The sequence below is a fragment of the Pristiophorus japonicus genome, chromosome 4 (genome assembly GCF_044704955.1).
Source record: "Pristiophorus japonicus isolate sPriJap1 chromosome 4, sPriJap1.hap1, whole genome shotgun sequence".
NCBI classification, from domain to species: Eukaryota; Metazoa; Chordata; class Chondrichthyes; family Pristiophoridae; genus Pristiophorus; species Pristiophorus japonicus.
This window is the reverse complement of record NC_091980.1, coordinates 151,815,904-151,826,416: the sequence shown is the minus strand read 5'-3', so window position 1 is coordinate 151,826,416 and position 10,513 is coordinate 151,815,904. Positions and strand designations below refer to the sequence as shown.

General features: G+C 57.7%; 1 protein-coding gene across 1 annotated transcript; it reads left to right on the top strand.

Moving 5' to 3' along the window:
* Positions 1-1,490: 1,490 nt before the first annotated feature.
* LOC139262696 (octapeptide-repeat protein T2-like) lies at positions 1,491-4,437 on the top strand (the record flags this gene model as incomplete). The annotated part of the gene is made up of 2 exons (XM_070877848.1): positions 1,491-1,550; positions 4,315-4,437. Coding segments are annotated over 2 exons (183 nt in total), but the record flags the coding sequence as incomplete, so codon positions are not given.
* Positions 4,438-10,513: the final 6,076 nt, after the last annotated feature.

The window sequence follows — 10,513 nt, the reverse complement described above, 5'->3', positions numbered from 1 at the left end:
GAGAGACAGAGCGAGCGAGACAGAGCGAGCGAGAGAGACAGAACGAGCGAGAGTGACAGAGCGAGAGAGAGACAGAGCGAGAGAGGGACAGAGCGAGAGAGAGACAGAGCGAGAGAGGGAGACAGAGCGAGAGGGACAGAGCGACTGGGACAGAGTGAGACAGAGCAAGCGAGAGGGACAGAGCGAGAGGGACAGAGCAAGACAGAGGGACAGAGCAAGAGCGACAGAGCGAGAGGGACAAAGCGAGAGGGACAGAGTGACACAGAGCGAGGCAGAGGGACAGAGCGAGAGGGACAGAGCGAGCAAGAGAGTCAGAGCGAGAGAGAGACAGAGCAAGAGAGGGAGACAGAGCGAGAGACAGAGCGAGAGAGGCAGAGTGAGCGAGAGAGAGACAGAGCGAGAGAGAAAGAGCGAGAGACAGACAGAGCGAGAGAGAGAGAGAGCGAGAGAGGGAAACCGAGAGAGTGCGACAGAGCGAGCGAGACAGAGCGAGCGAGACAGAGCGAGCGAGAGAGACAGAGCGAGAGAGCGAGACAGAGCAAGAGGGGGATAGGGAGAGGGAGACAGAGCGAGAGAGACCGAGTGAGAGAGAGCGACAGATTGAGAGACAGAGCGAGAGAGAGACAGAGCAAGAGCCAGAGCAAGAGACAGAGCGAGCGACAGAGCGAGAGAGACAGAGCGAGAGACAGAGCTAGAGAGAGACAGAGCTAGAGAGAGAGAGACAGAGCGAGAGAGAGCGACAGACCGAGCGAGACTGAGCAAGAGAGACAGAGCAAGCGAGGGAGAGAGGGACAGAGCGTGAGAGAGAGAAAGCGAGAGAGGATGACAGAGCGAGAGCGACAGACCGAGAGACAGAGCGAGAGAGTCCGAGCGAGAGAGACCGAGCAAGAGAGGCAGAGCGAGAGAGAGACAGAGCGAGAGAGAGACAGAGCGAGAGAGTGAGAGAGCGAGAGAGGGAGTCCGAGAGAGCGAGAGAGACAGAGCGAGCGAGAGAGACAGAGCGAGCGAGAGAGAGCGAGAGACAAAGCAAGCGAGAGACAGAGTGAGAGAGAGAGAGAGACAGAGCGAGAGAGGGATAGGGAGAGGGAGACAGAGTGAGAGAGACAGAGCAAGTGAGTGAGCGAAAGAGACAGACAGACCGAATGAGAGAGACAGACAGACCGAGAGATAGAGACAGAGAGACCGAGCGAGAGAGAGCGACAGACCGAGAGACAGAGCGAGAGAGAGCGACAGACCGAGAGACAGAGCGAGAGACAGAGCGACAGAGAGACAGAGCGAGAGAGCGACAGAGCGAGAGACAGAGCGAGAGAGAGACAGAGCGAGAGACAGAGCTAGAGAGACAGACACAGAGCGAGCGAGAGACAGAGCGAGTGAGAGGGAGAGCGAGACAGAGCGAGTGAGAGCGACAGAGCAAGCGCGAGAGACAGAGCGAGAGACACACAGCGAGAAAGAGACAGAGCGAGAGAGACAGAGCGAGAGAGAGACAGAGCGAGAGAGAGAGAGTGGGAGAGACAGAGCGAGAGAGACAGAGCGAGAGAGAGAGAGACAGGGCGAGAGAGACAGAGCGAGCGAGAGAAACCGAGCGAGAGAGAGTCAGGGTGAGAGAGATACAGGGCAAGAGAGAGACAGAGCGAGAGAGGGAGACAGAGCGAGAGCGGGAGATCGAGAGAGAGTGACAGACCGTGAGAGAGAGACAGAGCGAGAGAGAGACAGAGCGAGAGAGAGACAGAGCGAGAGACAGTGCGAGCGAGAGAGACAGAGCGAGAGAGGGAGACAGAGCGTGAGAGTGAGATCGAGAGAGAGCGACAGACCGTGAGAGAGCGAGAGAGCGACAGAGCAAGAGAGAGACAGAGTGAGAGAGAGACAGAGCGAGAGAGAGACAGAGCGAGAGAGAGACAGAGCGAGAGACAGTGCGAGCGAGAGAGACAGAGCGAGAGAGGGAGACAGAGCGTGAGAGTGAGATCGAGAGAGAGCGACAGACCGTGAGAGAGCGAGAGAGCGACAGAGCAAGAGAGAGACAGAGTGAGAGAGAGACAGAGCGAGAGACAGTGCGAGCGAGAGAGACAGAGCGAGAGAGTGACAGAGAGAAACAGAGCGAGCGAGAGAGAGCAAGAGACAAAGCAAGCGAGAGACAGAGTGAGAGAGAGAGAGAGAGACAGAGCGAGAGAGGGATAGGGAGAGGGAGACAGAGCGAGAGAGACAGAGCAAGTGAGTGAGCGAAAGAGACAGACAGACCGAGTGAGAGAGACAGACAGACCGAGAGACAGAGAGAGAGAGACCGAGCGAGAGAGAGCGACAGACCGAGAGACAGAGCGAGAGAGAGACAGAGCGAGAGAGCGACAGAGCGAGAGACAGAGCGAGAGAGTGACAGAGCGAGAGACAGAGCTAGAGAGACAGACACAAAGCGAGCGAGAGACAGAGCGAGTGAGAGGGAGAGCGAGACAGAGCGAGTGAGAGCGACAGAGCAAGCGCGAGAGACAGAGCGAGAGACACACAGCGAGAAAGGGACAGAGCAAGAGAGACAGAGCGAGAGAGAGACAGAGCGAGAGACACACAGCGAGAGAGAGACAGAGCGAGAGAGTCAGAGCGAGAGAGAGACAGAGCGAGAGAGAGAGAGACAGGGCGAGAGAGACAGAGCGAGCGAGAGAAACCGAGCGAGAGAGAGTCAGGGTGAGAGAGATACAGGGCAAGAGAGAGACAGAGCGAGAGAGGGAGACAGAGCGAGAGCGGGAGATCGAGAGAGAGTGACAGACCGTGAGAGAGAGACAGAGCGAGAGAGAGACAGAGCGAGAGAGAGACAGAGCGAGAGACAGTGCGAGCGAGAGAGACAGAGCGAGAGAGGGAGACAGAGCGTGAGAGTGAGATCGAGAGAGAGCGACAGACCGTGAGAGAGCGAGAGAGCGACAGAGCAAGAGAGAGACAGAGTGAGAGAGAGACAGAGCGAGAGACAGTGCGAGCGAGAGAGACAGAGCGAGAGAGTGACAGAGAGTGACAGAGCGAGAGAGAGACAGAACGAGAGAGAGACAGAGCGAACGAGAGAGACAGACTGCGTGAGAGAAACATAGAAACATAGAACATAGAAACATAGAAAATAGGTGTAGGGGTAGGCCATTCGGCCCTTCTAGCCTGCACCGCCATTCAATGAGTTCATGGCTGAACATTCAACTTCAGTACCACATTCCTGCTTTCTCGCCATACCCCTTGATCCCCCTAGTAGAGAGACAGACAGCGCGAGAGAGACAGACAGCACGAGAGACACACAGAGCGAGCAAGAGACAGACAGCGCGAGAGAGACACACAGAGCGAGAGAGACACACAGAGCGAGGGCGACACACTGAGCGAGAGAGACAGACAGCACGAGAGACACACAGAGCGAGCAAGAGACAGACAGCGCGAGAGAGACACACAGAGCTGAGAGAGACACACAGAGCGAGGGCGACACACAGAGCGAGAGAGACAGACTGCGCGAGAGCAACAGGGCGAGCGAGAGACAGAGCGAGAGACAGAGCTAGAGAGAGCGAGAGAGAGACAGAGCGAGAGAGAGCGACAGACCGAGCGAGACCGAGCGAGAGAGACAGAACAAGCGAGGGAGAGAGGGACAGAGCGAGAGAGAGACAAAGCGAGAGAGGAAGACAGAGCGAGAGCGAGAGACCGAGAGACAGAGCGAGAGACCGAGCAAGAGAGACCGAGCGAGAGAGGCAGAGCGAGAGAGGCAGAGCGAGAGAGACAGAGTGAGAGAGAGAGAGACAGAGCGAGAGAGAGACCAAGCGAGAGAGGGAGACCGAGAGAGCGAGAGAGACAGAGCGAGCGAGAGAGAGCGAGAGACAAAGCGAGAGAGGGATAGGGAGAGGGAGACAGAGCGAGAGAGACAGAGCAAGTGAGTGAGCGAAAGAGACAGACAGACCGAGTGAGAGAGACAGACAGACTGAGAGACAGAGAGAGAGAGACCGAGCGAGAGAGAGCGACAGACCGAGAGACAGAGCGAGAGAGACAGAGCGAGAGACAGAGCGCGAGAGCGAGAGAGCGAGAGACAGAGCGAGAGAGAGACAGAGCGAGAGACAGAGCTAGAGAGAGAGACACAGAGCGAGCGAGAGACAGAGCGAGTGAGAGAGAGAGAGAGAGCGAGACAGAGCGAGTGAGAGCGACAGAGCAAGCGCGAGAGAGAGACAGAGCGAGAGAGAGACAGTGCGAGAGACACACAACGAGAGAGACAGAGACAGACAGCGCGAGAGAGACAGACAGCGCGAGAGAGACAGACTGCGCGAGAGAGACAGACTGCGTGAGAGAGACAGACAGTGCGAGAGATACAGACAGTACGAGAGATACAGACAGTACGAGAGACACACAGAGCGAGAGAGACAGACAGAGCGAGCGAGAGGGAGACAGCGCGAGAGAGACAGACAGCACGGGAGAGACAGACAGCGCGGGAGAGACAGACAGCGCGGGAGAGACAGACAGCGCAAGAGAGACACACAGAGCGAGAGAGAGACAGCGTGAGAGAGACAGACAGCGCGAGATACAGCGCGAGAGAGACAGACAGTGCGAGAGAGACAGAGCGAGCGAGAGAGAGACAGCGCGAGAGATACAGATAACACGGGCGAGACAGACAGCGCAGGAGAGACAAACAGCGCGGGAGAGACAGAGCGCAAGAGAGACAGACAGTTCGAGAGAGACAGAGCGAGCGAGAGAGAGACAGCGCGAGAGACACACAGAGTGAGAGAGAGAGTGACAGCGCGAGCGAGAGAGAGAGAGACAGCGCGAGAGAGACAGACAGCGTGAGAGAGACACACAGAGTGAGAGAGAGAGAGAGACAGCGCGAGCGAGAGAGAGAGAGACGGCGCGAGAGAGACAGACAGCGTGAGAGAGAGAGAGACAGCGCGAGAGAGACCGACAGCGCGAAAGAGACAGACAGCGCGAGCGCGAGAGAGACAGACAGCGTGAGAGAGACAGACAGCGCGAGAGATACAGACAGCAGAGGAAAGACAGACAGCGCGGGAGAGACAGAGCGAGCGAGAGAGAGACAGCGTGAGAGAGACAGACAGTTCGAGAGAGACAGACAGCGCGAGAGAGACAGACTGAGCGAGAGAGACAGAGCAAGCGAGAGAGACAGAGCAAGCGAGAGAGACAGACAGCGCAGGAGAGACAGACAGCGCGGGAAGATAGACAGCCCGGGAGAGATAGACAGCGCGAGAGAGACACACAGAGCGAGAGAGACACACAGAGCGAGAGAGACACACAGAGTGAGAGAGACAGACAGAGCGCGAGAGAGACAGACAGAGCAAGAGAGACACACAGAGCGCGAGACAGACAGCTCGAGAGAGACAGACAGAGCGAGAGAGACACACAGAGCGAGAGAGACACACAGAGCGAGAGAGACAGACAGTGTGAGAGAGACAGAGCGCGAGAGAGACAGACTGAGCGAGAGAGACAGAGTGAGCGAGAGAGACACACAGAGCGAGAGTGACAGACAGTGTGAGAGAGACAGAGCGCGAGAGAGATAGACTGAGCGAGAGAGACAGAGCGAGCGAGAGAGACACACAGAGCGAGAGTGACAGACAGCGCAGGAGAGACAGACAGCGCGGGAGAGACAGACAGCACGAGAGAGACAGACAGAGCGCGAGAGACATACAGAGCGAGAGAGACAGACAGAGCGCGAGAGAGACAGACAGAGCGAGAGAGAGACACAGAGCGCGAGACAGACAGCGCGCGAGAGACAACAGAGCGAGAGACACACAGAGCGAGAGATACACAGAGCGAGAGAGACAGACAGCGTGGGAGAGAGAGACAGCGCGAGAGAGACAGACAGCGCGAGAGAGACAGACAGCACGAGAGAGACAGAGCGAGAGGGACGGACCGAGAGAAACGGAGTTAGAAAGACGGAGCGGGAGAGACGGAGCGGGAGAGACGGAGCGGGAGAGACGGAGCAGGAGAGACAGAGCAATTGAGACAGAGTGAGAGAGACAGAGTGAGAGAGACAGAGTGAGAGAGACAGAGTGAGAGAAAGAAAAAGCAATAGAGATACAGAACGAAAGAGAGAGACTGAGTGAGAGAGAGCGAGACAGAGCGAGAGAGGGAGACAGAAGGAGATAGAGCGAGAGAGCAAGAGAGACAGGGCAAGAGCGAGAGATGGACCGAGCGAAGGAGAGAGGCAGAGCGAGAGAGGGAGAGCGAGAGAGAGAGAGCGAGAGAGGGAGACAGAGCGAGGAGAGCCAGAGCGAGTGAGAGAGATGGCACGAGAGAGAGGGAGCGAGAGAGAGGGAGCGAGAGAGAGGGAGAGAGAAAGAGGGAGAGAGACAAAGTGACAGAGGGAGAAAGAACAGAGAAATACAGAGCGAGAGAGACGAACCGAGCAAGAAAGAGCAAGCGACAGAGACAGAGCAAGAAAGAGACAGTGAGAGAGACACACAGAGCGCGAGAAAGACAGACAGCGTGAGAGAGACAGACAGCGCGAGAGAGACAGACAGAGCGCGAGAGAGACAGACAGCGCAAGAGATACAGACAGCGCGAGAGACACACAGAGCGAGAGAGAGAGACAGCGTGAGAGAGACAGACTGTGCGAGAGAGACAGACAGCGCGAGAGAGACACAGAGCGAGAGAGACACACAGAGCGAGAGAGAGACACAGAGCGTGAGAGACAGACTGCGCGGGAGCGACAGGGCGAGCGAGAGAGAGAGACAGAGCAAGCGAGAGAGACACACAGAGTGAGAGAGACAGACAGCGCGGGAAAGACAGACAGAGCGCGAGACAGAGCGAGCGAGAGAGAGACAGCGCGAGAGAGACAGACAGCGCAAGAGATACAGACAGCGCGAGAGACACACAGAGCGAGAGGGATGGAGCGAGAGAAACGGAGTTAGAAAGACGGAGCGGGAGAGACGGAGCGGGAGAGACGGAGCGGGAGAGACGGAGCGGGAGAGACGGAGCGGGAGAGACGGAGCAGGAGAGACAGAGCGGGAGAGACGGAGCAGGAGAGACAGAGCAATTGAGACAGAGTGAGAGAGACAGAGTGAGAGAGACAGAGTGAGAGAAAGAAAAAGCAAGAGAGATACAGAACGAAAGAGAGAGACTGAGTGAGAGAGAGCGAGACAGAGCGAGAGAGGGAGACAGAAGGAGATAGAGCGAGAGAGCAAGAGAGACAGGGCAAGAGCGAGAGATGGACCGAGCGAAGGAGAGAGGCAGAGCGAGAGAGGCAAAGCGAGAGAGGGAGAGCGAGAGAGAGAGAGCGAGAGAGGGAGACAGAGCGAGGAGAGCCAGAGCGAGTGAGAGAGATGGCACGAGAGACAGAGCGAGAGAGAGGGAGCGAGAGAGAGGGAGAGAGAAAGAGGGAGAGAGACAAAGTGACAGAGGGAGAGAGACACAGAGAGAGACAGAGCGAGAGAGACGGACCAAGCAAGAAAGAGCAAGCGACAGAGACAGAGCAAGAAAGAGACAGTGAGAGAGACACACAGAACGTGAGAGAGACAGACAGCGTGAGAGAGACATACTGCGCGAGAGAGACAGACAGAGCGCGAGAGAGACAGACAGAGCGCGAGAGAGACAGACAGCGCGAGAGAGACAGACAGAGCGCGAGAGAGACAGACAGCGCAAGAGATACAGACAGCGCGAGAGACACACAGAGCGAGAGAGAGAGACAGCGTGAGAGAGACAGACTGTGCGAGAGAGACAGACAGCGCGAGAGAGACACAGAACGAGAGAGACACACAGAGCGAGAGAGAGACACAGAGCGTGAGAGACAGACTGCGCGGGAGCGACAGGGCGAGCGAGAGAAAGAGACAGAGCAAGCGAGAGAGACACACAGAGTGAGAGAGACAGACAGCGCGGGAAAGACAGACAGCGCAGGAGAGACACACAGAGCGCGAGACAGAGCGAGCGAGAGAGAGACAGCGCGAGAGAGACAGAGTGAGCGAGAGAGAGACAACGTGAGAGAGACACACAGAGCGCGAGACAGAGCGCGGGAGAGACAGACAGCGCGGGAGAGACAGACTGCGCGACAGAGACAGAGCGAGCGAGAGAGACAGACAGCGCGAGAGAGACACACAGAGAGCGCGAGAGAGACAGACTGCGCGAGAGAGACACACAGAGCGAGAGAGACAGACAGCGCGGGAGGGACAGACAGCGCGGGAGAGACAGACAGCCCTGGAGAGACAGACAGCGCGAGAGAGACACACAGAGCGAGAGAGACAAACTGCGCGAGAGAGAGACAGAGCGAGCGAGAGAGACAGAGCGAGCGAGAGAGAGACAGAGCGAGCGAGACAGACAGCGCGAGAGAGACAGACAGCGCGAGAGAGACAGACAGCGCGAGAGAGACAGCGCGAGAGAGACAGACAGCGCGAGAGAGACAGCGCGAGAGAGACAGCCAGCGCGAGAGAGACAGCCAGCGCGAGAGAGACAGACAGCGCGAGAGAGACAGATAGCGCGAGAGAGACAGATAGCGCGAGAGAGACAGACAGCGCGAGAGAGACACACAGAGCGAGAGAGACACACAGAGCGAGAGAGACACACAGAGCGAGAGAGACACACAGAGCGAGAGAGACACACAGAGCGCGAGAGAGACAGACAGCGCGAGAGAGACACACAGAGCGAGAGAGACACACAGAGCGAGAGAGACACACAGAGCGCGAGAGAGACAGACAGCGCGAGAGAGACACACAGAGCGAGAGAGACACACAGAGCGAGAGAGACACACAGAGCGAGAGAGACAGACAGCGCGAGAGAGACACACAGAGCGAGAGAGACACACAGAGCGAGAGAGACACACAGAGCGAGAGAGACACACAGAGCGAGAGAGACACACAGAGCGAGAGAGACACACAGAGCGCGAGAGAGACAGACAGAGCGAGAGAGACACACAGAGCGCGAGAGAGACAGACAGCGCGAGAGAGACAGACAGAGCGCAAGAGAGACAGACTGCGCGAGAGAGACAGACAGCGCGAGAGAGACAGACAGAGCGCAAGAGAGACAGACTGCGCGAGAGAGACAGCCAGAGCGCAAGAGAGACAGACTGCGCGAGAGAGACAGACAGAGCGCAAGAGAGACAGACTGCGCGAGAGAGACAGAGCGAGCGAAAGAGACAGAGCGAGCGAGAGAGACACACAGAGCGAGAGAGACAGACAGCGCAGGAGAGACAGACAGCGCAGGAGAGACAGACCGCGCGGGAGAGACAAACAGCCCGGGAGAGACAGACAGCGCAAGAGAGACAGACAGCATGAGAGAGACACACAGAGCGAGAGAGACAGACAGCACGAGAGAGACAGACAGCGCGAGAGAGACAGACAGCGCGAGAGAGACAGATTGCGCGAGAGAGGCAGACAGCGCGGGAGAGACAGACTGCGCGAGAGAGGCAGACAGTGCAGGAGAGACAGACAGCGCGGGAGAGACAGACAGCCCGGGAGAGATACACAGAGTGAGAGACAGACAGCGCGAGAGAGACAGACTGCGCGAGAGAGACAGACTGCGCGAGAGAGACAGACTGCGCGAGAGAGACAGACTGCGCGAGAGAGACAGACAGCGCGGGAGAGACAGACAGCGCGGGAGAGACAGACTGCGCGAGAGAGACAGACTGCGCGGGAGAGACAGACAGCGCGGGAGAGACAGACAGCGCGGGAGAGACAGACAGCCCGGGAGAGACACACAGTGAGAGAGAGACAGCGCGAGAGAGACAGACAGCGCGAGAGAGACACACAGTGAGAGAGAGACAGCGCGAGAGAGACAGACAGCACGAGAGAGACAGACTGCGCGAGAGAGACAGACAGCACGAGAGAGACACACAGAGCGAGAGAGACACACAAAGCGCGAGAGAGACAGAGCGAGCGAGACAGACAGCGTGAGAGAGACACACACAGCGCAAGAGAGACACACAGAGCGCGAGATGGACAGACAGCGTGAGAGAGACAGACTGCGCGAGAGAGACAGAGCGAGCGAGAGAGACAGAGCGAGCGAGAGAGAGACAGCGCGAGAGAGACAGACAGCGCGAGAGATGCAGACAGCGCGGGAGAGACAGACAGCCCGGGAGAGACACACAGTGAGAGAGAGACAGCGCGAGAGAGACAGACAGCGCGAGAGAGACACACAGTGAGAGAGAGACAGCGCGAGAGAGACAGACAGCACGAGAGAGACAGACTGCGCGAGAGAGACAGACAGCACGAGAGAGACACACAGAGCGAGAGAGACACACAAAGCGCGAGAGAGACAGAGCGAGCGAGACAGACAGCGTGAGAGAGACACACACAGCGCAAGAGAGACACACAGAGCGCGAGAGGGACAGACAGCGTGAGAGAGACAGACTGCGCGAGAGAGACAGAGCGAGCGAGAGAGACAGAGCGAGCGAGAGAGAGACAGCGCAAGAGAGACAGACAGCGCGAGAGAGGCAGAGCGAGCAAGAGAGACACACAGAGCGTGAGAGACACAGAGAGCGAGAGAGACACACAGGGCGAAAGAGACACACAGAGCGAGAGAGACACAGAGCGAGAGAGAGACACAGAGCAAGAGAGACAGACGGATCGAGAGACACACACAG